Genomic DNA, 25,272 nt, shown 5'->3' on the forward strand with positions numbered 1-25,272 from the left:
TACTGCCCCCCAGAGCAGCCCAAGGGGCAGACAGGGAGCAGCCACTCTTGGCACGGGCCAGGAGCTTGGGCTAGCCATGGTAATTTCCAAGCGGTCAGCCCGTGACACTGTCCAGCCTGGCTTTGAACACTTCCAGGGATGGAGCAGCCCATGGCACTGTCCAGCCTGGTTTTGAACGCTTCCAGGGATGGAGCAGCCCATGGCACTGTCCAGCCTGGCTTTGAACGCTTCCAGGGATGGAGCAGCCCGTGGCACTGTCCAGCCTGGCTTTGAACACTTCCAGGGATGGAGCAGCCCATGGCACTGTCCAGCCTGGCTTTGAACGCTTCCAGGGATGGAGCAGCCCATGGCACTGTCCAGCCTGGCTTTGAACACTTCCAGGGATGGAGCAGCCCATGGCACTGTCCAGCCTGGCTTTGAACGCTTCCAGGGATGAAGCTGCCACAACTCCTCTGGACCACCTATGCCAGGGCCTCACCACTCTCACAGTAAAGAATTTCTTCTTAACATCTAATCTAACCCCATCTGCTTTTAGTTTAAAGCTGTTCCCTCTCATCCCATCACTCCAGACCCTTGTCCAAAGTCCCTTCCTCATTTAAAACCATTTGGAAGGCATCCAAATTCTCCTAAGAGTCCTTTCTCCAGGCTCCCTCACCTTCAGCTCTCTCACCGTCTCTCCAGAGCAGATGTGCTCCAGCTCTTGGAGCATCTTTGTGGCCTCCTCTGGACTCCATCAGGTTTGCCACCTTCTTCTGTTGTGGATCCCAGAGCTGGAGGCAGCCCTGCAGGTGAGGTCTCACCAGAACAGAATACAGGGGGACAAATGGACTGTAGAAGGAAACAAGACAACCCAAGGCTCCCAAAGACCCCTGATTCATTTCCAGGATGGTCTGAGAGAGCAGACGTCACATGATATCTATCTTCCATTAAGAAGTGAGAAACCTGTTTTCTGGTCAGGAAAATTTATATAAAATGATACCCACTGCCAACTTGCTTATAGAGTAGTTTAGGGACTAACATAACAATTTCCACACCAAGTGTGTAATTTACTAATAAAACCTTGTGGAATTTTACATGTCTTCTGATTTTTGTTGTTCCTTTTGACCATGAACAGTTAGGGATCTTGTGGGGAGTCCCTTTTCCTTGAAAATGGTTTTGTGGGCAGAATGGGAGCTTCAGGCAAAGGTTAATAGAGAAACTTTACTGTTGAGTCATGAGCTGCAGAAAGGACTCCCTGGCTTGGTAAACTTCTCAGGGAGCTGTCTGGGTTCAGCTGGATCCAATCTGAGCTCCATATTTTGTCAATTGTTTCCATCTAAAGGATTATATAGACATAATTGAAACTTTATACAACTTGTCCCAAAGGTTTTAGGATTGCAAACCGTGCATATTTTTGTAATTATATATGATGTAGGATTATAATGATAAGGCAGAAACATGTTAAACAGAATTATTTAGTTCACAGTATGGAAACTATAACTACTAGTATAATATTGTGCTCTATGAAGCAGTATTGAAGCAAGTACATTAAAGCAGTTATATTAAAACCAGCAAAAACAATTAAATAGAGATCACCCATACTAATGACCATGATCAAATCTCATTGGCTCAGCCTTGAGAAGTGACCTTGAGAGGCATCTCCACTCCAAGGAGGAATCTCCACACCCACACACACCCACACACACACACACACGCACGCACACCCACACACACTCTCCAGGAAGGTGTGTGCCTGGTGTGCAAGAGCTAAAGAGAGCAAAATCCAGTCACTACTTCATATCAACAATGATGTTCAGACACTTCCTGGGAAGCAGGGCACAATTCCTCTAGAAGGCCAGCACTGAAAACTCACACACACCCCTCCTTCATTCTCTCTCCCTTAGCTTATATATCTCAGCTGAAGTCAAATGCTATGAAATATCTCTTTGGCTAATTTAGGTCAGCTGGCCTAGTTGTGTCCCCGCCAGGAACTTGCCCACTCCCATCCCCTTTGATGGGGGAAGGAATGTCAGAGGGACAGTGCTGCTTTGCAGTAGCCAAAAAACTGGTCTCTTATCAACGCCTGTGCAGCTACCAGCACAGCAGTGTAAGGGCTGTGACCTTCACCTAGCTAAATCCCAACACAGGCATTCACAATAAAGTTTACTTGCTGCAGTGCTGGATTGCAGGTTCACCTCATCGATAAACCACAAGTTGCTTCCCACTGAAATTTCCACCAGCAGTAAAGTAACAATGTCCCTCCTTGCAGGAGGTTCAGTGTCCAGACATGAACAGAGGATGCCATAACACTCGCCCAAGTGTCAGCATCACACTCCACATACTTCTCTAACAAGTGAGGATGAAAATGTGGGTCGAGGTGCCAACAGGTCGTACAAGATACCTCCATGGTTCCTGCAATGAGACAGCAGCTTTGATGTCCTTACTCTTGATCCTTTGGGGGTAGGGTCCTGTGCAACAAAGAGTCCAATGGGTTCTGTGAATTCAGGATTATAAGGGATTGCCCCACGTTTCCCCTGGGAGTGGTTGTACACTGGGTCATGCAGCACTGTGGAGTTGGGGGACATTTTGGTGGACATCTTTGATGGTTTATGGCCCCTTCTAATGATGTGACCACTGTTGGGCCCTGCTTTGTTCTGTCAGTTGGGCCCCATCAGAAAGGAGGAAGTTGCCCCACCTCCACCAGATCTGCTTCTTTTTGGCCTTCTCCCTCATTCTGGCTAAACCCCACTTTGTTTAAGACATCAGTCCCATGTTGACAGAGACAAAAGAAACCACAGGACTCAACCAGCATGCTTAAACCAACTTTGGTCTAACACACTTCTTCTGGACACTAGCAACCAACTCATCGTTCTATTATTCCTGGACTTTTGGAAACAGAAGACAATTTGTCTATTTTAGATTTGAGTGAATGAATGGTCATTGAATGACAGAATACTTTGGGTTGGAATGGAACTTAATGACCAGCCTACTTCCATGCCCGCCCATAGGCAGGGACACCTTCCACTATCCCAGGTTCCTCCAAGCCACAGCCAGCCTGGCCATGGACATTTGCAGGGATGGGGCAGTCTCAGCTTCTGTGAGATACCTGCACTAGGGCATCACCACCACACAGTCACAAATACCTTCCTAATATCCACTCTAAACCTACACTCCTTCCATTTCAAGTTGTTTCACCTTGTCTCGAGCTGTGTCAAGGGAAATACAGAGTGGATACCAGGAAAAAGTTTTTCACTGAAAGAGTGAAGAAGTTCTGGAATAATCTGCCCAGGGTGGGGGTGGAGTCACCATCCCTGGAAGTGATTAAAAAAAGACAAGATATGGCACTCAGTGACATGGTTTAGTTTAGATGTTGGGGCATGGGTTGGACTTGATCATCTTGAGGGTCTCTCCCAACGAAGTCATTCTGTGAATTCTGTGAATTCTGTCCCAATGCTGTGGTTTAGCCCCAGCCAGCAGCCACGTCCCACACAGCCGCTCCCTCCCTCCCTGACCACCATGATCAGGGAGAGAACTGGAAGGGGGAAAGCTGGAAAACTCCTGGATGAAGATAGAGACAGTTTAACAGGGAAAGCAAAAGCTGTGCAAACAAGCAAGGCACATCAAGGAATTCCTTCACCATTTCCCATGGATAGAAAGGTGTTCAGCCACCTCCAGGAGGGCTGGGTACTGTTCCACCTTATGGCTACCTCAGAAAACAAAACCCACCACTCCAATCTCCCCCTCTTTCCTCCTCCTTCCCCTTACTTTATATCCTCAGCATGATGTCACATGCTCTGGAATATCCTCTGGTCAGTTGGGCTCACCTGTCCTGGCTGTGTCTCCTCCCAGCCTCCCAGGTACCCCCAGCCTCCTTGCCAGCCTGGCAATACAAAAAGCACAAAAGGCCTTGGCCTGTGAAAGCTCTGCCCAGCAATAACAGAAACTTCTCTGCGTTATCAACTCTGTGTTCAGCACAACTCCAAAACAAAGCCCCACACCTGCCACTGTCAAGAAAATTAACTCTGAACCCAGCACACCTGTCAGCTCCAAGCCCTTGTGCAGAGTCTGTCTCCAGCTCTCCTGTAGACTCCTCAAGTACTGGCAGATGCTCTGAGGTATCCCCAGAGCCTTCTCCTTCCCAGGCTGCTGGGATGGAGCTGTCACACAGCCCTGGCAATGAGGCAAGAGAATATTTGTAGCCTGGTCATGGCAATGATGTTCAGGGAGGCTGCAGAAGGACAGACTGTGAATATCTGAGTGTATCAGAGTCAGGCCAGTCCATCCAGTGTCAGCAGAGCTGTTCTGTTGGGAGCAGAAACACGTGTAGGTGCTGGAGCAGCAGCAGCTGCAGCTGGTGGGATTGATGAAAGGATCAAGGAACCCACCAGACCCTGTTAGCTGACCCTGACATGCCATGCTGCAAGTCAGTAAATTTGGGAGAAATTCTGAGGAAACTAAAACAATGTCAACACCTTTCAGAGTGGGTGTGAACAAATTCCCGAAATAAAAATAGAAAACTTCTCTTTTCTGTGGAATTAACTGTTTACAAAAAAGGGCAACTTTATGACTGGGTGTATAGTTGACTGATCCTGACATACCATGCTACAAGTAAGCAAATTTGAGAGAAATTCTGGGGAAACTATAACAAACAACAGTCAGCACATTTCAGGGTGGGTGTGAACATACCCCTGAATAAAAATAGAAAACTTCTCTATTCTGTAGAATTCCTTGTTTATAACAATGGGGAAATTTTTGAAAGGGTATATATTGCAGGTGCACTCCTGAGGTTTCAAACACTCCTTTCTCCTGGGAGAAGACAGAAGGAACAGTTCAGCTGCCTGTTCTGAGACTCTGCACCAAGGTAAGCTCTTCCTCCCTCCTCATCATTGATTCCAATATTAAAAATCTCTCCTGACTTTCTGAAAAAAATATCTACATGGACAAAGGCTAGGCTGGAGCTGCTGAGCTCCAAGGAGGAATCAGAGCTTATGCATGCACTGAATTTTGCAGGACTTTGTTGTTTTCCGTCAGTCAGGAGGGTACAGACAGAAGGAATGATTTGGGAAAGAAACTCAAGCCAGCTCACCTAAAAATTAATATCAAACTGCAGAATAAGAAGGAAGGGGGAGTATATTGAGTATTAAAACTCCACCCATGACCTTGTGAAAAACCTTGGGACAAACACAGGTGTGGTCTAAATTCCCAGGGAAATTTACACAAAAATCTTCTTGGAAAATCCAACACCTGTCACTTCCTGGAGAGCATATAAACCCAGAGAGTGTGAGACTGCAGCAGAGGCATTTGAGACTCCTTTGCCACTTTGGGGCTGCAAGCAAAATCCTGTACCACTCCTTCTCACAATAGGCTGTTTTCTATGAATCTGTTATATCAGATATTACCTTATTTAGATCTCTTTCACTCACATGGGGTGGGTCATGCAGAAGGACTTTTCAGACCCTTCTCTGCTTGATTTGGGGCAGATACAGCCGTGCTCTGCAGAGCACTGTAAAAAGTCCCGACTGGTAGTTGCAGTTCTCAGTTTCCAGCTCATTGGTCACCACATTCCGGATCCAGGGCTGGAAAAGAGAAAAAGGACCAGATACCTTGGGTCAGAGCAGGGCTGTGTGCAGCTCAGCATCCTGAATCCAGTGGAAAGGGAGAGATGGTGGGCAGGGAAAAGAAGTAGACAAGGGCAAATATGCAAGGTGACATGTCAAGCCTTCAGCTGTGCTGAGCTCAGCCCCTGGCCAGCCCAAGGTGGGCTTTGTGCTTGAGAGGCTGTGGCAGCTTTGTGTGCCAGGAACACTTTGAACTGCCTGTCCCTGCTGCCTTATCCCAAATGCTGATGATATTAAATCTGTCCAATGAGTGTCTGGCAATGCAGATGGAAGCATCCCTGCTCTCCCAAACCTGTGCTGCCTCTGAAGGGAGAAAAATCCCCTCGTGTGGTTGTCACCATCCCAGGGAGCTTTTCAGCAGTTTTCTCAAAAAGGAATGACCTTACTGACTGCTGAAAATCCCATCAGCACTGAGAAAGACAAAACAGGACAGGTTGCTGTCCAAGAAATCCCTGCAATGGTGCCTTTGCCTGTCCAGGGAAATAATCAGCAAAGCTGAAGATGGGCATCAGCAGGAATCCCAAGCAACCAGGGCAAGAGCTGCCCCTCAGGGCTTGCATTGCAGCAGCCACTGTGCTGATAAGATAGTGGTGTTATCCCTCATGCTTGCTGCTGCCATCTGCTTGGCCCCTTCATTTGCTCCCTCCATGTGCCTGCAAGTTCAGAGTCTGGGGTTGGATAACGTGGAAATGCAAGGTGAGCAGCAGGACACGCATGGCCCCATGTCAGCTGAGAGGCAGGAGCCCAGGTGGATGATTTGGGGTTCAGTATTGGGTCTGACTGGAAGAGCTGAGTGTCTGTGTGAGCCTGGATGGGGCCAGAGAGCTGTAGGCAGTGCAGCATTGCTGTTCTTTGCCTGCCCAATGGCCCATGAGATTAAAGCCCAGCTGAGCATGGCAGGAGGCTGAGCAGAGTCCATGCCCAGCTGCAGGTGTGTGCTGTGGGAAGGTGCTGAGAGCAGGAGGGAGGTGGGCAAAGGTGACCTTGTCCCAGGGCTGTGCCTCAGTTGCAAGATCCCTTTGCTGTGAAAGCTGATTGCAGTCCTGCTGGGTTTGGCTCCTTCCTCCTACAGGCTGACTGCTCCCACTGCTGACTCTTCTGGGCACCTAAACTCTGTTTTAGGTTTAAGCCTTATTGCCCTCATGATTTTTTCCATATTCAGGAGGACAGAAATCACTCCTTTCCTGGTCTCTCATGGTGCCCTCCTCTGCCAGCTCTGTCCCCCTGCACCCAATGGCTCCAGGCCATGACCTGCTCTCTCCAAGCTGAGTGTCCTTCCTCATTTGCCTTCCAGGGGAGCAAGAGCCCTTCACTGAAATCCTGCCACCATGCTGGGGCTGCTGCTGCTTCAGGTGTTGGCCAGCTGCCTCTGGCTGGGACACAGCGAGGTGGTGAACTCCTTTGATAGCTGTCCTCAGTTCTTCTATGATGGGATTCCCCCAGATGGTGCCCTGAACCCAAATAACCCAGCCCGGATCTGTCAGCGCTTCAACAACTCGTATCACTATGCCACCCTCTACGACAGAGTCAGGAGAATTCCAGTGTACTCTGCTTACAAGTATGAGCCTGGAGATGACAAGAAACCTCCAAAGAGGTGGATGGTTGAGCCTCAGGTGAGTGTCTCTCTTACAGCAAATCACCCTCCAACCATTCAGAGATGAGCTGCAGCATTTAAATTACCACTTCTATTTCCTAACACTCCAGTTCACACATGCATGTGGATGCACTGGATGGCAATTTCCTCATTGAACTTCAAACTTCTGCACCACATGGTTCCTCTGATGCACCTGAGACATGAGCAGGAGCATGAGATGAATCACATCCCAAAGGTGCCCAGCTCTGTGCCTTCACCTGACAGGAACAGCAAATCACATTACTTGGCATGACATGACAAAGTCAAATGCTTCCCATCCTTGTACCCTGCTCTGCTGGCTGACCAAGTGATGGGGAAAAGGCATCCAGGAGAGGCAAAACTTGAGGGACCCACAGTCCTGCTGGGATCTGATCCCCACTTTGCCCTGAGCTGTTCTGCATCCCTGGCAGAGCTTATCTGCTCCCCGTGAAGAGTCAAACAGGCTTTGTGATTGGTGTGAGAGAAGTGAGGAGAAACTCAGAAGGGGTGAGATGGCCCCGGGAAAAGGCACCTTCTGGTGGCCATGGTGACCTCTTCCTTTTCATGTTCAGTGCTCCCACCACTGAAACACGGACCAAGAGCGGCTTCGAGGGTTGTCTTTTTAAGGATGCATTGTCCCACTCCAAAAAAGGCACAGTCCCTCCTTTGGGACCTCTGTCCCCCTCCATTTCTTTTACACCCCCTGGGGCCAAGGTGAACCTTTTCCTCCTGGACCTTGGACCCTGGACACCCAAAAACCCTTTGATATTTTTTTAACTTTCTCCAGAGGCATTTTTGGAGTATTTCGTTTCCCCAGGACTCTTTTGGAGTTACAGGCTCCTCTCAGAGACTGATCATTTGTAACTACTTTTCAGTAATGCTGCAGAAAATTCTCCCTGGCCCAGATCAGCTCTGAGACATATTCTCAACACTGCTGTAACAGATTCCATTCACTTTGAGATCTTTTTGCTTACTGAGCAAAACTGTTCATGCTGGAATCAAGTGCAGCAGTTCCAGGGAAACCTCAGCTCCAGGACTGATTTCCTGACACATCTCCCTGTGTATGGGGTTATAGTCCTGGTGTTCCAGGACTGGAGTACACCTGTAGCAACCACACAAAAAATCACATAATCACAGTGTGGTGTGAGGGGATCCAGGGAGAGCCCAGGGCAGATTTGGGCTGTGGAGGCAGGAGGAAATGGAAACAGATTTGGCAGGGAAGGTGTCTCACCAAAGTCAGCTTTCAATCCTGGGAGTGGGAAATGCTCCTTGTCTCATGCATCCATCCATGCTCCCAGCAGAGGCAGCAGGCTGGATCACAAAGGTCACAAGTCAAACTGAGAGCAGTCAGATTCTGAGCTGCTTTCTCTTAAAAGCTCTTGCATTCATGCAGGAGGGGCATGTGTATGATTTGTCTCAGATTCATATGTTTTTCAACACTTTGATGACAAAAAATGACATCTTGACCATCAGAGACTTCTGCTCCATGGTAATCTTCTCCATTACTCCCATTCCCTATGCTAACACCTCTTTCTCTTTCCCTGTCCAGCTCATAGATAGAAATAGTCTTCCAGACATGAAATACGATTGGGTCCTCATAGAGGAACACATATTCACCTTAGACCAAATCAAAGAGAGCCAAGCTATTCCTGACGACTACAAAGAACTGAAGGATTTGGACCGTGGCCATTTGTGCCCCAGTGGCCATCAGTTCAGTAAAGAGAGCATGATGGCTACCTTCACTCTCACCAATGCAGTGCCTCAGGACAAGAATCTCAACATAGGCCAGTGGAACATCTACGAGTATAGAACAATGCGCAGTATGACCAAGGGATGTAAAACCACCTACGTGATCACGGGTGCTGTGCATGGGAACACCTACATATCTGATAACAGGGTGAACAGACCCAGCCACATCTGGTCAGCTGCCTGCTGCCTGGCGGATGAAGAGCCCCCAAAGGCTTGGGGGGCCATAGCTGAGAATGACAAGAACAAGGTGGACGTTGTCAGCCTTGAGGAGCTGGAGAAGAGGTTGACCGATCACTACAAGGGAAAGGTTACCCTGTTCAAAAACGCCTGTTCCCAGAAATAGGCCTCACTTCCTCAATGGAAAGGGTTAGGTAGCTTTTCCCACATGTCACAGAATCACAGAATCACAGAATGGATTGGTTTGGATGGGACCTTAAAGCCTTAAAGATCATCTCATTCACAACTGCCTGCCATGGGCAGGGACACCTTCCACTACACCAGCTTGTTCCAAGCCCTCCCCAGCCTGGCCTTGAGCCCTTCCAGGGATGTGGCAGTCAAACAGCTCTGGGTAACTTTTACTCATACCACAGCCTGCTCACTGTAATTTACTGCTATATAATATCCCATCTAACCCTGCCCTCCATCAGTGTGAAACCAGTCCCTCTTGTCCTCTCACTCCATACCCTTGTCCAAAGACCCTCTCCAGCCCTCTTGGAGACCCTTGAGGTACTGCACTCTCAGCAGTCTATCCAGGCTGAACATCCCAAGCTCTCTCTCTCTCACTCCAGAGCAGACACACCCCAGCCCTTGGAGCACCTTCATGGCCTCCACTGGACTCCACTCCAACAGCTTTGGATCCTTCTTGTGCTGTGGGCCCAGAGCTGGAGGCAGCACTGCAGGTGGGGTCTGAGCAGAGTAGAGGGGGACAAATGTTCTGGTCAGAGTCTGTGCTGCTTCCTTCTCTGGTGTGTTTCCAGCTCTGTCCCTCAGGGCACCTCCTGCTCTGCTCAAAGGCACAAAGATGTGGGCAGAGCCTCCAGCTGCTTTGCTTTGCTGCCCATGGCAGGAGAGAGCCCTGAGGAACGAGTCCTGTCCTCCTCAGCTGTCCCCAAGAGTGTGCAGCTGACTTGTCCCTCACCACCTTGGCCAGGCTGTGGCACCAGGGCGCCTCAGGGTGCCCAGAGATCCTGTCTGGAGATCTCCATGTCTGGAGATCCCCAAAGCCCAACAATACATGATTCTGGACAACCTGCTCTCGCTGATCCTGCTGCAGCCTGGAGTGTGGACTAGAAGGTCCAGAGAAGTCCCTCCAAAACACAACAATTCAGTGATTCTGTGATCCTGGCACATGCTTTTGTTTGCTTGCTTTTGAAAATGCACCTTGAGAGCAGCAGCTGTTGTATCAGACAGGCAGGCTTTGGCATCAGATCCATAGAGAGCTTGGAGCAGCCAAAGCTGAATTCCTGTGCTGCACTCCTTGGACACCTTCATGCTCTGCTCTGCTTCTGAAGCTTTTCTGCAGATTGATGGCAAACTGATTTGGGGAAATGTATTCAATGCTTGTCAAAGATCAATGTGTGCCCCATCATGGAGTTTGCAAGAGCTTACAATAAAAGGGATTTGCTGCAGTGCTGGATTGCAGGGTCATGTTTCTATAAACCTCAAGTTGCTTCTCACTGAAATTTCTACACCCACCAGTAAAGTCACAGTGCCCAGAGAATCCTTGCAGGGAATTGGTTGTGCAAATGCAATCAGAGCACCCACACAAGTGTCAGCATCAGGCACCAGTTATTCTCCTGTGAATGGCATGAACCAAGTGTGCCAGGGTGCCAACAGCTCATGCAAGCTGTGTCACTTTCAGAGCTGCCAGCTTGGGGCTGGACATCCCAGCTCAGGAGCTGTTGTTCATTGTCCTGCTGGGTCTCACTGCTCAGGCAGAACCAACCTGTTTGGGGCTGCTCTAAAACACAGGTTCTGGTGGAGGTGCAGAGTGAGGCAGCCCCATGCAGGTGTCTCCAGGTGTGCTGGTGTCCCAGCTGTGACCGCAGCCAGCAGAGCTCCAGGCCTGCCTCAGCTGCATACAGAGCTGCACCCTGGGCCCCTGCAGCTGCCCTGAGCTGTGGAGAGCCCCACTGGGGCTGGCTGATGTGTAGCAGCATCCTGGGCAACAGGCACCCCCAGCTGGGCCAGCAGCCAGAGGCCAGGCCCATTCCCCAGGGGCAGCTCTGGGGGCTCTGCACACCTGAGCACAGGCACCAGGTGCCAGGGCAGACACGGGGCACGGCCTGGCAGCACCATGGAGCTCTGCTCCTCTTGCCTCCAGCTGCCATGGCCACAGCAGCAAGAGCCCTGCCTTGTGTCAGTGGGGCTGCACACACCCGTAGGAGAAGATGTTGCTTTTAGGAGAGCAAAGTGAGCACATCACTCTCACTGCCTTTGCTGGACAGCTCCTGCCCTCCCAGCTCCTCTGCCTGGATGGATTTTTTCTGCTGGGATCAAATGCTGACAAAGCCCCTGCTGGGATGAAAGCATCAGAGTGATTTCAGGCTGAGGCCCCTCTGCAGACACCTCTGCTGTACCTCAGGCTGAGGCTCCCTCTGACTTGCTCACACACCTCTGCACACTGGCTGGGGCTTGGGACCACACTCATCCTCACCATTCCTCATGCCATGTCTCACTGCCCCCCCCTTCCAGGCTCTTGAGCCATTGGCTGCTTGAACAACTGTCGTGGTTTGACACTGGCCAAACACCAGGCACCCACAAAAGCTGCTCACTCAGCCTCCCCTGCAACAGCTGAAAAGAGGAGAGAATAAAAAAATCATGAGTTAAAAACTCAGTCTAAACATTCCCAAGAGCAGAACTTGTTCAGCTCAGAGATAGAAAGTGAGTTTATTACAGACACAATCAGAGGACAATAATGAGAAGTAAAATAGCCCTTTAAAAACACCTTTTCTTTCCTCAGCCCTTCCCTTCTTCCCACCAACAGCACAGGCAGACAGGGTGAGGGGGGCTTGGTCAGTTCATCACCCAAGGTTCTCTTCCAATGCTCAGGGAGAGGAGTCCCTCCCCTTCTGCACCGTGGGGTCCCTCCCATGGGAGACAGTTCTCCTTGAACTTCTGCAGTGTGGCTCCACTCTCACTAGCAGCAGTCCAACCAAAACTGCTGCAACAGGAGTCCCTCCCACAGGCACACAGACCTCCCCAAACTGCCCTGGAGTGGGTCATCCTTCCATTGGGTGAAATCCTCCCAGGACAGGCTGCTGCAGCAGGGGAGCAGGGGACCGCTCTCTTCACCAGGTCTCCCAGTGGATCCCAGCAACCACATACTCCAGCGTGGGCAGCTCTGAAATGGGCTGTGGGTGGATCTCTGCATTCCCCATGGATCCCCTCGGGCTCTGGGTGGATCTCTGTATTCCCCATGGATCCCCATGGGCTGTGGGTGAATCTCTGCATTCCCCATTGATCTCCAGGGCATGCAGAGGAACTGCTGCTTCACCACAATCACACCATGGCCTACAGAGGAATCTCTGCTCTGGTGCCTTGAGCACCTCATCCCTTCCCCTCTCCACTGACCTTGTTGTCTCCATGTTGTTTCCCTCACATGTTCTCAACTCCTCCTAATCTAAGGCTGCAATTCAAACTGCACACGCCACTTTGCTTTGATTTTCCACATAAATATGTTATTGCAGAGGTTTTACAAACATCTCTAACTCGCCCAGCTGTGGTCACCAGCATCTCCATCTTCAGAGCCATCAGGGACTGAATCTGCCAGACAAGGTGGAAGCTTCCTGCAGCTTCTCACAGAAGCCACCTTGGTGGCCCTTCTGCCACAAAATCCAGTCTGTGCAAAACCAACACACCAACCCCATCAGTTCTAATCAGTGCTGGGTCACTGGGGAGGTGCCAGATGCCTGGAGTTTGGCCATTGTGACACCCATCCACAAGAAGGGCTGGAAGGAGAATCTGGGGAACTAGAGGTGTGTCCACCTGACCTTGCATCCCAGAAGAGTTTTGAAGCAGATTGTCCTGAGTGTTGACAGGGCACATCCAGGAGAATCAAGGCATCAGTCCCAGCCAGCAGGGCTTTAGGAAAGGCAGGTCCTGCCTAGGGAACCGGATCTCCTTGGATGACCAGATGACTGGCCCAGCGGATGAGGGGGGTGGCTGTGGAAGTGTCCACCTGGACTTCACCAAAGCCTCTGGCACAGTCTCCCACAGCATTCACCTGGAAAAGCTGTCAGCCCAGGCCTTGGAGAGGTGCTCTCCTGGCTGCCTCAGGAGCTGCCTGCATGTCCAGGCCCAGAGAGCCTTGGTGACAGTGCCACATCCAGCTGGTGTCCGGCCACAAGCGCTGTCCCCAGGGACCAGTGTGGGGCCTGGTCCTGTTGAAGATCTTTCCTGATGATCTGGATGAGGGGATGCAGGGAACTCTCAGCAAGATCACAGATGGTGCCAAGTTTGGAGGGAGACTCAGCTGCTGGAAGGCAGGAAGGCTCTGCAGAGGGATCTGCACAGGCTGGATCCACGGGCCGAGGCCACCTCTGCAGGCCGTGCAGAGCAAGGCCATGGAGCTGCTGAAGGCCCTGCAGGGAAAGGCCTGTGAGGAGCAGCTGAGGCAGCTGGGGTTCTTTAGCCCAGACATGGGGGCTCTGAGAGATCATTTCTCTCCCCAGCTCCCTGAAAAGGGGCTGTAGCCAGCTGGGGATCTGCATTTTCTGCTGGACAACCAGCGAGACAGTGAGAGGGCAAGGCCTCGACCTGCACCAGCGGAGATTCTTGTGGTGCATCAGGAGGAATTTCTTCACATAAAGGGTGATTCAACATTGGAATGGACTGCCTGAAGATGTGGTGGAATCCCAGTTCCTGGAGCCTGGATGTGGCACTCAGTGCCATGGTCCACTTGACCAGGATGTGATTGTTCCAAAGTTGGACTCCACGACGCCAGAGGCCTTTTCCAACAGAAATAATTCTGTGCTTCTGCCAGGGAGCCAGCTTGGAGCTGAGCGCAGAGCTGTCCCAGCTCCACAAGCATGCTGCCAGGCACCTTTCAGCTGGGAGTGCCTCTGCTTTCTGCTGAGCCTGCTGTGAATGGGCAATAGGGATGGAGCCCTTTGCTGAGCCCAGAGCTGCTCCATGCCCACGGTGGGGTGGGAAGGACCTGGGTTCCCTGGGAAGATGCAGCTGCACTGCCATGGCAGGGTAATTTTGCAGTTTGCTCTGTGTCTGTCCATCTTTGGGGAGAGCTCTGGGCTCCAGTGTGGCACAGGGATTTTTGTCACTTTGGAAAAACGATTTTTGCTGGGAATTGTGAGGAGACATCATGACCTCAGGCCACTTCTCTGCTCAGGGTTGGTTCAGTCAGCTGGCTAAGTCCATTTCCAGTAACACCAATGGTTCACATTCTGTGGACAGTACATGTTGTCATGTGCTGTGCCAAAAGAGAAGGAAAGAGGAGAATCAAGACAGTGATATATTCTAAACTTTGCTTGAGAGAGCAGTTAAGCAAAGATCCTTTAGTCCATCCAAGAAACAAACTTCCCTGTTTGGCAACTTTTATGAGGTTATATTGTAAAACTACAGCTCTGATTTCTGAGGAACAGCTTATCTGCTGTATATCCGGGTGGCTTTCTGTTTACACTCCCTGCAATGAGGTCCTCACTTCCTGTACCCGGGCAAAATGTTCGTTTCTGATGGGCAGCAGCACTTTGGCACAGGAATATCAGCCAAGAACCCCTGGGGGTCAGGTCAGGAGGTGTTCTGGAATGCTGCTGCCCAAGTGCTGTGCCTCACACCTGAAGATGCTGCAGAGAACATTGTGGACAATCTGCTCTAGCTGATCCTGCTGCAGCCTGGAGGCTGGCCTAGAAGATCTTTAGAATTCCCTCCAAAACACAACAGTTCAGTGATTCTGTGATCCTAGCACATGCTTTTGTTTGCTTGCTTTTGAAACTGCACCTTGAGAGCAGCAGCTGTTGTATCAGACAGGCAGGCTTTGGCATCAGATCCATAGAGAGCTTGGAGCAGCCACAGCTGAATTCCTGTGCTGCACTCCTTGGACACCTTCATGCTCTGCTCTGCTTCTGAAGCTTTTCTGCAGATTGATGGGAAACTGATTTGGCGAAATGTATTCAATGGTTGTCACAGATGAATGTGTGCCCCATCATGGAGTTTGCAAGAGCTTACAATAAAAGGGATTTGCTGCAGTGCTGGATTGCAAGGCCACTTCTTCTATAAACCACGACCTGCTTCCCCACTGAAATTTCTACACCCACCAGTAAAGTCACAGTGCCCAGAGCATCCTTGTGCAGGACATTGGGTGTGCAAAAGCAATCAGAGGATGCCATAATACCCACACAAGTGTCAGCATCAGGCAGCAGTTATTCTCCTGTGAATGGCATGAACCAAGTGTGCCAGGGTGCCAACAGCTCTTACAAGATACCTCCATTGATCCAGGAACAAGACTCCCAACTTTCATATCCCAAACTTTGATGATCCTTTGGAGGTGGGGGCTCTGCATGAAAGAGTTCAATGGGTTCTTTGATTTCAGGACTGTCCCAGTTTTCAGCAATGTCCCACTTTTCCCCTGGGAGTGGTTTTACACTTGGTCAGGCATCAGTGTGGAGCTGGGGGACACTTTGGGATTTATGGGGGACGCCTTGATGGTTTATGTCCCCATCTAATGATGTGACCGCTGTTGGGCCCTGCTTTGTTCTGTCAGTTGGGCCTCATCAGAAAGGAGGAATTTGCCCCACCTCCACTTGATCTGCCTTTTCATGGCCTTCTCCCTCATTCTGGCTAAACCCCACTTTGTTTAAGATATCAGTCCCAGGTTAACAGAGACAAAAGAAACCACAGGACACAACCAGCATGTTTAAATAAACTTTGGTCTAACACACTTCGGGATATTTGTGGTTGTAACAAAGAACTCGTCATTCTGTTATTCCTGGACTTTTGGAAACAGAAGACAATTTGTCCATTTTAGTTTGAGTGAATGAATGGTCATTGAATGACAGAATATTTTGGCTTGGAAAGGACCTTAATGACCAGCCTACATCCGTGCTCTCCCATAGGCAGGGACACCTTCCAGTATCTCAGGTTCCTCCAAGCCACAGCCAGCCTGGCCATGGACACTTGCAGTCATAGGGCAGTCTCAGCTTCTGTGGGCAACCTGTGCTGGGGCTTCACCACCCCACAGTAACAAATATCTTCTTAATATCCTTTCTAAACCCACACTCCTTCCATTTCAAGCCCTTTCTTCTTGTCCCAATGCTGTGGTTTAACCCCAGCCAGCAGCCACGTCCCACGCAGCCGCTCCCTCCCTCCCTGACCACCAGGATCAGGGAGAGAACTGGAAGGGGAAAAGCTGGAAAACTCCTGGGTGGAGATAGAGACAGTTTAACAGGGAAAGCAAAGGCTGTGCACACAAGCAAGGAACATCAAGGAATTCCTTCACCATTTCCCATGCATAGAAAGGTGTTCAGCCACCTCCAGGAGAGCAGGGCCCCATCCCACCTAACAGCTACCTGGGAAGACAAAACCCATCATTTCAAGTGCCCCCTCCTTCCTCCTCCTTCCCCTGATGTTATATCCTCAGCATGATGTGTCATGGTCTGGAATATCCCCCTGGTCAGTTGGGCTCACCTGTCCTGGCTGTGTCTCCTCCCAAACTCCCAGGTACCCTCAGCCTCCTCGCCAGTCTGGCAGTACAAAAAGCACAAAATGCCTTGCCTCTGTGAAAATTCTGCCCAGCAATAACAGAAACATCTCTGCGTTATCAACTCTGTGTTCAGCAGAACTCCAAAACACAGCCCCACACCCGCCACTGTCAAGAAAATTAACTCTGAACCCAGCACACCTGTCAGCTCCAAGCCCTTGTGCAAAGTCTGTCTCCAGCTCTCCTGTAGACTCCTCAAGTACTGGCAGGTGCTCTGAGGTATCCCCAGAGCCTTCTCCTTCCCAGGCTGCTGGGATGGAGCTGTCACACAGCCCTGGCAATGAGGCAAGAGAATATTTGTAGCCTGGCCATGGCAATAATGTTCAAGGGGGCTGCAGAAGGACAGACTGTGAATATCTGAGTGTATCAGAGTCAGGCCAGTCCATCCAGTGTCAGCAGAGCTGTTCTGTTGGGAGCAGAAACACGTGTAGGTGCTGGAGCAGCAGCAGCTGCAGCTGGTGGGATTGATGAAAGGATCAAGGAACCCACCAGACCCTGTTAGCTGACCCTGACATACCATGCTGCAAGGCAGCAAATTCGGAAGAAATCCTGAGGAAACTAAAGCAATGTCAGCATCTTTCAGAGTGGTTGTGAACAAACTCCCTAAATAAAAATAGAAACTTCTCTTTTCTGTGGAATTCACTGTTTACCAAAAAGTGCAATTTCTTGACTGGGTATGCAGTTAACCTATCCTCACATACCATGCTGCAAGGCAGCAAATCTGGGAGAAATTCTGGGAAACTACGACAAACAACAGTCAGCACATTTCAGGGTGGGTGTGCACATACTCTGTGAATAGAAATAGAAAACTTCTCTATATATAACAAGGGGCAAGTTTATGCCTAGGTATATATTTCATGTGCACTCCTGAGGATTCAAACTCTCCTTTATCCTGGGAGAAGACAGAAGGAACAGTTCAGCTGCCTGTTCTGAGACTCTGCACCAAGGTGAGCTCTTTCTCCCTCCTCACCATTGATTCCAATATTCAAAGTCTTTCCTGACTTTTTTAAATAAATATTTATATGGACAAAGGCTAGGCTGGAGCTGCTGAGCTCCAAGGAGCAATCAGAGCTTATGAATGCATTGAATTTTGCAGCATTTTGGTATTTTCTGTCAGTCAGGAAGGAAAAGAAGGAGGGAAAAATTTGGGAAAGAAACTCAAGCAGGCTCACCTGGAAATTAACATCAAATTGTAGAACAAGTAGGAAGGGGGAGATTATCGAGTACTAAAATTTCACCCATGACCTTGCAAAAATCCACTGGACTAACATAGGTGTGGTCTGAACAACTGAGAAAATTTATTCTAAAGGCTTCTTGGGAAATATAACAACTGTCTCTTCCTGGAGAGCATATTAACCCAGAGAGTGTGAGACTGCAGCAGAGGCATTTGAGACTCCTCTGCACTTTTGGGCTGCGAGCAGAATCCTGTGCTGCTCCTTCTCACGGTAGGTTCTTTTCTATGAATCTGTTATATTACATATTACCTTATTTAGATCTCTTTCAGTCTCATGGGGTGGGTCATGCAGAAGGACTTTTCAGACCCTTCTCTGCTTGATTTGGGGCAGCTTTGGGCATGCTCTGCAGAGTACTGTAAAACTTCCCGACTTGGAGTTGCAGTTCTCAGTTTGCAGCTCTTTGGTCACCACATTCCTGATCCAGGGCTGGAAAAGAGAAAAAGGACCAGATACCTTGGGTCAGAGCAGGGCTGTGTGCAGCTCAGCATCCTGAATCCAGTGGAAAGGGAGAGATGAGGGGCAGGGAGAAGAACAAGACAAGGGCAAATGTGCAAGGTGACATGTCAAGCCTTCAGCAGTGCTGAGCTCAGCCCCTGGCCAGCCCAAGGTGGGCTTTGTGCTTGAGAGGCTGTGGCAGCTTTGTGTGCCAGGAACCCTTTGAACTGCCTGTCCCAGCTGCCTTATCCCAAATGCTGATGATATTAAATCTGTCCAATGAATGTCTGGCAATGCAGATGGAAGCATCCCTGCTCTCCCAAACCTGTGCTGCCTCAGAAAGGAGACAAATCCTCTCGTGTGGTTTCTATCATCCCAGGGAGCTTTTCAGCAGTGTTCTCATAAATGAATGATCTTACTGACTGCTGAAAATCACATCAGCACTGAGAAAGACAAAACAAAACAGAAATTCTTGCAATGGTACCTTTGCCTGTCCAGGGAAATCAATCAGCAAATCTGAAGAAGGGCATCAGCAGGAATCCCAATCAACCCGGGCAAGAGCTGCCCCTCAGGGCTTGCATTACAGCACCCACTGTGCTGATAAGATAGAGATGTTATCCCTCATGCTTGCTGCTGCCATCTGCTTGGCCCCTTCATTTGCACCCTCCATGTGCCTGCAAGTTCAGAGTCTGGGGTTGGATAACATGGAAATGCAAGGTGAGCAGCAGGACACGCATGGCCCCATGTCAGCTGAGAGGCAGGAGCCCAGGTGGATGATTTGGGGTTCAGTGTTGGGTCTGACTGGAAGAGCTGAGTGTCTGTGTGAGCCTGGATGGGGCCAGAGAGCTGTAGGCAGTGCAGCATTGCTGTTCTTTGCCTGCCCAATGGCCCATGAGATTAAAGCCCAGCTGAGCATGGCAGGAGGCTGAGCACAGTCCGTGCCCAGCTGCAGGTGTGTGCTGTGGGAAGGTGCTGAGAGCAGGAGGGAGGTGGGCAAAGGTGACCTTGTCCCAGGGCTGTGCCTCAGTTGCAAGATCCCTTTGCTGTGAGAGCTGATTGCAGTCCTGCTGGGTTTGGCTCCTTCCTCCTACAGGCTGACTGCTCCCACTGCTGCTTCCTCTGGGCACCTAAACCCTCTTTTAGGTTCTACTGTTATTGCCCTCGTGATTTTTCCATATGCAGGAGGACAGAAATTACTCATTTCCTGGTCTCTCATGGTGCCCTCGTCTGCCATCTCTGTCCCCCTGCACCAAAAGGCTCCAGGCCATGACCTGCTCTCTCCAAACTGAGTGTCCCTCTGCATTTGCCTTCCAGGGGAGCAAGAGCCCTTCACTGAAATCCTGCCACCATGCTGGGGCTGCTGCTGCTGCAGGTGTTGGCCAGCTGCCTCTGGCTGGGACACAGCGAGGTGGTGAATTCCTTTGATGATTGTGCTGGGTTCTTCTATGCGAGGATTCCCCCAAATGATGCCCTTAATCCAAAGAACCCAGCCCGGATCTGTCAGCGCTTCAACAACTCGTATCACTATGCCACCCTGTACGACAGAGACAGGAGAATTCCAGTGTACTCTGCTTACAAATATGAACCTGGATCTGACAAGAGACCTCCAGGGTACTGGCTTGTTGAGCCTCAGGTGAGTGTCCATCTTATACACTTCACCCTCCAGCCACTTGGAGATGAGCTGCAGCATTTAAATTACCACTTCTATTTCGTACCACCCCTCTAAACACATGCAAATGGACACACTGGATGGGAATTTCTTCATTGAACTTCAAACACCCACACCACATGATTCCTCTGGTGCATCTCAGACATGAGCAGGAGCATGAGATGAATCACATCCCAAAGGTGCCCAGGTCTCTGGCTTCACCTGACAGGAACAGCAAATCACATTACTTGGCATGACATGACAAAGTCAAATGCTTCCCCTCCCTGTGCCCTGCTCTGCTGGCTGACCAAGTGATGGGGAAAAGGCATCCAGGAGAGGCAAAACGTGAGGGACCAACAGTCCTGCTGGGATGTGATCTCCTCTTTGCCCTGAGCTGTTCTGCATCCCTGGCAGAGCTTATCTGCCCCCAGTGAAGTGTCAAACAGGCTTTGTGACTGGTGTGAGAGAAGTGAGGAGAAACTCAGAAGGGGTGAGATGGCCCAGGGACAAAGCCTCAGGGAAAAGGCACTGGAGATGAGAGGATCATGTTAACTGGGGAGGAATTTTTGGAGGGACATTTCTAGCAGTGAGATGTGAGGAGTGTAGCAAGCTGAATTGCTGCTAACATAGTCTAGGGTAAGGAAGTCTAAGAGGCCTTTGCATAAAATGCACAGATGTTTTATTCAGCCAAGTGGGCTGATGTTCAGGTCCCACACATATAGTGTGAAAATTTTGGTCTGCCAGGGGCCTGGGGGTCAGCTTGGCCTCAGGGCAGTGGAAAGATGAGGTCAATTAGGGAATAGGGAGATGTGGCTGAAGGGCATAGGAACCGACATAGGAACAGGGGAAGGAGCCCACAGGGTCTAACAGCTTTTTGGGGGAAGTTTCTTGTGTCTCTCTAAACCAGGGAATGGCCCCTCAGGGTCTTCACAGAGGAGCATCAGTGTTGGTCCAGTCACAAGGGTGGGATCTCCACCTATGGGCAGTGACCCCTGAGCACCTTTGGCTCAGGCTTGGTCCAGAAGGATCCAGCAGACAGACAGTACTTCACGAGCTCTAGAGGCCTCACAAATGTCCTTCAGACAAACCTCAGCAGAACAGGCCAGATCAATTGCAGGAGAGAAAAGGAAGCAATTCCTGTCATTGGTAAGGACAGAGTAGCAGGACAGCTACGGGGGAAGGTGAGCCAGAGGGGGAAACCACATGCCCTACTCCAAAGGAAGGCTAAATATGTTTGCCTAAAGATGAACCAAAAGATGTTGAAGTTATGAAAAAAATAATAATTTCATTTGTTGCATAGGAACTCAAGCACCTAATCTGGTCTTGCACTACTGCAGCCTCCACATTCTCTCTTTTTGAGGGATCATAGAATGGTTGGTGTTGGAAGGAACCTTAAAGACCATCTCAGTCCAACTCCCCTGCATGGGCCAGGCCACTTGCTGTTAGACCATGTCCTGGTTCAGGGCATATTTTGGAGAGAACCCCCAAAGGGGCTCCTCTAGGAAAGCCGATTCAATTGGCCCCTCCCACAACCTGTCCGGGAGAAAATAGCTCCTTGGAGAAAAGTGGAAAAAAACCTGTTTATTAAACAATAAAACTTAAACGATATTAAACAATGAAATGGCTTGCTGCCCCAAAAAAGGTGACAAACTCAGAAAAGTCCCTCCCCGTGTTGCAGTTCAGCTCACTCAGGCTCTTAGCAGTCCCTCCTGTGCTGGGAAGGCCCGGCCCGGTGGGAGCTGCTGGTGTTCCTCTGGTGTTCAGTCCAGAGCAGGTTTGTAAAGGTCCAAAGAAAAAGCAAAAAAATCCACAGTCCAGGGAACTTCTTTGCCTCAGCTAGCTAAACTAACTAAAAGCAAAGGAGAGCTCTGTCCTGCTGTCTGTCTGTCCGCAGAGAGCACAGGCCAGGAGCAGGAATAGGGAGAAGTGAGTGCAGTGTCTGAAAACAAACTGCTGCTTCTTCTCTCCCCCCTTCACTCTCTGGAACAAGGCTTAAAGGTGCAAAACTTCTTATTCAGCATAAACAGAACAAGATGATTGGGGATAAAAGCATCATATAGTCAACCTAGGACAGAACAGCGTGCTCCAAGCCCTTTCCAACCTGGCATTTTCCTCCTGGACCTTCGACCCTGGACACCCAAAAAATCTTTGATATGATTTTAACTTTCTCCAGAGGCATTTTTGGAGTATTTCGTTTCCCAAGGATTCTTTTGGGATTAAAGGCGCCTCTCAAAGGCTGATCATTAGTAACCTATTTTCAGCAATGCTGCAGAAAATGCTCCCTGTCCCAGATCAGCTCTGGGACACATTCCCAGCACTGCTGTAACAGATTCCATTCAAATTGAGATCTTTTTGCTTACTGAGCAAAACTGTTCATCCTTCAATGAACTGCAGCCCTCCCATGGATAGCTCAGCTCCAGGACTGATTTCCTGACACATCTCCCTGTGTATGGGGTTACAGGAGGCAACCTCTGGTGTTCCAGGACTGGGGTACACTTGTAGCAACTCCACATAAAATCACAGAATCACAGAATCACAGAATGACAGTGTGGTGTGAGGGGATCCAGGGAGAGCCCTGGGCAGATTTGGGCTGTGGAGACAGGAGGAAAGGGAAGCAGATTTGGCAGGGGAGATGAAGTCCCACCAAAGTCACCTTTCAATCCTAGGAGTGGGAAATGCTCCTTGTCTCATGCATCCATCCATGCTCCCAGCACAGGCTGCAGGCAGGATCACAAAGGTCACAAGTCAAACTGAGAGCAGTCAAATTCTGAGCTACTTGCTCTTTAAAGCTCTTGTATTCATGCAGGAGGGGCATGTGTATGATTTGTCTCAGATTCATACATTTTTCAACACTGAGATGACAAAAAATGGCATCTTGACCATCAGAGACTTCTGCTCCAGGGAAATCTTCTCCATTATTCCCATTCCCTATTCTAACACCACATTTCTTTCCCTGTGCAGCTTATAGGTAAAAATAATCTTAAAGAGATGACAAGCGAGATGACCCTCATAAATAATCACAAGTTCACCTTAGACCAAATCAAAGAGAGCCAGGCTGTTCTTGATGACTACAAAGGACTGAAGGGTTTGGACCGTGGCCATTTGAGCCCCAGTGGCCATCAGTGCGGTAAAGAGACCAAGATTGCTACCTTCACCCTCACCAACATAGTGCCCCAGGACAGCACTCTCAACACGGGTAAGTGGATGGCCTACGAGTGTAAAACAATGCCCCAAAAGACCCAGGGCTGTACAACCACCTACGTGATTACGGGTGCTGTGCCTGGGAACACCTACGTATCCAATAACAGGGTGAACAGACCCAGCCACATCTGGTCAGCTGCCTGCTGCCTGGAGAACAAAAAGCCCCTAAAAGCTTGGGGGGCCATCGCTGAGAACAGCAAGAATAAAGTAGAGCAGCTCAGCCTGGAGGATCTGGAGAAGAGGTTGAGCAATCTCTACGGTGGAAAGGTTACTCTGTTCAACAATGCCTGTTCTCAGAAATAGGCTTCACTTCCTCAATGGAAAAGGCTCGGTGGCTTTTCCCACATGTCACAGAATCACAGAATCACAGAATGGATTGGTTTGGATGGGACCTGAAAGCCTTAAAGATCATCTCATTCTGACCTGCCTGCCATGGGCAGGGACACCTTCCACTACACCAGCTTGTTCCAAGCCCTCCCCAGCCTAGCCTTGAGCCCTTCCAGGGATGGGGCAGTCAAACAGCTCTGGGTAACTTTTACTCATACCACAGCCTGCTCACTGTAATTCACTTCTATATAATATCCCATCTAACCCTGCCCTCCATCAGTGTGAAACCATTCCCTCCTGTCCTCTCACTCCATACCCTTGTCCAAATACCCTCTCCAGCCCTCTTGGAGATCCCTGAGGTACTGCACTCTCAGCAGTCTATCCAGGCTGAACATCCCCAGCTCTCTCTCTCTCACTCCAGAGCAGACACACCCCAGCCCTTGGAGCACCTTCATGGCCTCCACTGGACTCCACTCCAACAGCTTTGGATCCTTCTTGTGCTGTGGGCCCAGAGCTGGAGGCAGCACTGCAGGTGGGGTCTGAGCAGAGCAGAGGAGAGGGGGACAAATGTCCTGGTCAGAGTCTGTGCTGCTTCCTTCTCTGGTGTGTTTCCAGCTCTGTCCCTCAGGGCACCTCCTGCTCTGCTCAAAGGCACAAAGATGTGGGCAGAGCCTCCAGCTGCTTTGCTTTACTGCCCATGGCAGGAGAGAGCTCTGAGGAACGAGTCCTCTCCTCCTCAGCTGTCCCCAAGAGTGTGCAGCTGACTTGTCCCTCACCTCCTTGGCCAGGCTGAGGCACCAGGGCACCTCAGGGTGCCCAGAGATCCTGTCTGGAGATCTCCATGTCTGGAGATCCCCAAAGCCCAACAATACATGATTGTGGACAACTTGCTCTAGCTGATCTTGCTGCAGCCTGGAGTGTGGACTAGAAGGTCCTGAGAAGTCCCTCCAAAACACAACAATTCAGTGATTCTGTGATCCTGGCACATGCTTTTGTTTGCTTGCTTTTGAAACTGCACCTTGAGAGCAGCAGCTGTTGTACCAGACAGGCAGGCTTTGGCGTCACATCCATAGAGAGCTTGGAGCAGCCAAAGCTGAATTCCTGTGCTGCACTCCTTGGACACCTTCATGCTCTGCTCTGCTTCTGAAGCTTTTCTGCAGATTGTTGGGAAACTGATTTGGTGAAATGTATTCAATGGTTGTCAAAGATCAATGTGTGCCCCATCATGGAATTTGCAAGAGCTTACAATAAAAGGGATTTGCTGCAGTGCTGGATTGGAGGGTCATGTCTTGTACAAACCACAAGTTACTTCTCAGTGAAATTTCTACTTCCACCAGTAAAGTCACAGTGCCCAGAGCATCCTTGCAGGACATTGGCTGTGAAATGCAATCAGAGGATGCCACAACACCTACACAAGTGTCAGCATCAGACACCAGTTATTCTCCTGTGAATGGCATGAACCAAGTGTGCCAGGGTGCCAACAGCTCATGCAAGCTGTGTCACTTTCAGAGCTGCCAGCTTGGCATTGGACATCTCAGCTCAGGAGCTGTTGTTCTTCATTGTCCTGCTGGGTCTCACTGCTCAGCCAGGACCAACCTGTTTGGGGGCTGCTCTAAAACACAGGTTCTGGTGGAGGTGCAGAGTGAGGCAGCCCCATGCAGGTGTCTCCAGGTGTGCTGGTGTCCCAGCTGTGACCGCAGCCAGCAGAGCTCCAGGCCTGCCTCAGCTGCATACAGAGCTGCACCCTGGGCCCC

The 25,272-nt window shown here is 50.1% G+C and overlaps 2 protein-coding genes across 3 annotated transcripts; both read left to right on the forward strand.

The window, feature by feature from the left end:
* The first annotated feature begins 4,703 nt into the window (after positions 1 to 4,703).
* On the forward strand, positions 4,704 to 10,586 carry LOC132073611 (endonuclease domain-containing 1 protein-like). The gene is made up of 3 exons (XM_059472743.1): positions 4,704 to 4,840; positions 6,892 to 7,210; positions 8,759 to 10,586. Exons 2-3 carry the CDS (start codon positions 6,926 to 6,928, stop codon positions 9,299 to 9,301), a joined length of 828 nt encoding a protein of 275 aa, XP_059328726.1. The 5' UTR covers positions 4,704 to 4,840; positions 6,892 to 6,925; the 3' UTR covers positions 9,302 to 10,586.
* Positions 10,587 to 17,415: 6,829 nt separating this feature from the next.
* LOC132073245 (endonuclease domain-containing 1 protein-like) lies at positions 17,416 to 24,784 on the forward strand. Of its 2 annotated transcripts, none has more exons than XM_059472143.1 (3): positions 17,416 to 17,619; positions 19,657 to 19,975; positions 22,952 to 24,784. In XM_059472143.1, the coding sequence occupies exons 2-3, from the start codon at positions 19,691 to 19,693 to the stop codon at positions 23,492 to 23,494; spliced, it is 828 nt and encodes a 275-aa protein (XP_059328126.1). In that variant the 5' UTR covers positions 17,416 to 17,619; positions 19,657 to 19,690; the 3' UTR covers positions 23,495 to 24,784. The 2 variants fall into 2 exon arrangements, with proteins under 2 accessions (XP_059328126.1, XP_059328125.1); XM_059472142.1 differs by lacking the exon at positions 17,416 to 17,619 and adding an exon at positions 17,953 to 18,117.
* The last annotated feature ends 488 nt before the right edge of the window (positions 24,785 to 25,272 follow it).

Source organism: Ammospiza nelsoni, chromosome 5 (assembly GCF_027579445.1).
Source record: "Ammospiza nelsoni isolate bAmmNel1 chromosome 5, bAmmNel1.pri, whole genome shotgun sequence".
NCBI classification, from domain to species: Eukaryota; Metazoa; Chordata; class Aves; order Passeriformes; family Passerellidae; genus Ammospiza; species Ammospiza nelsoni.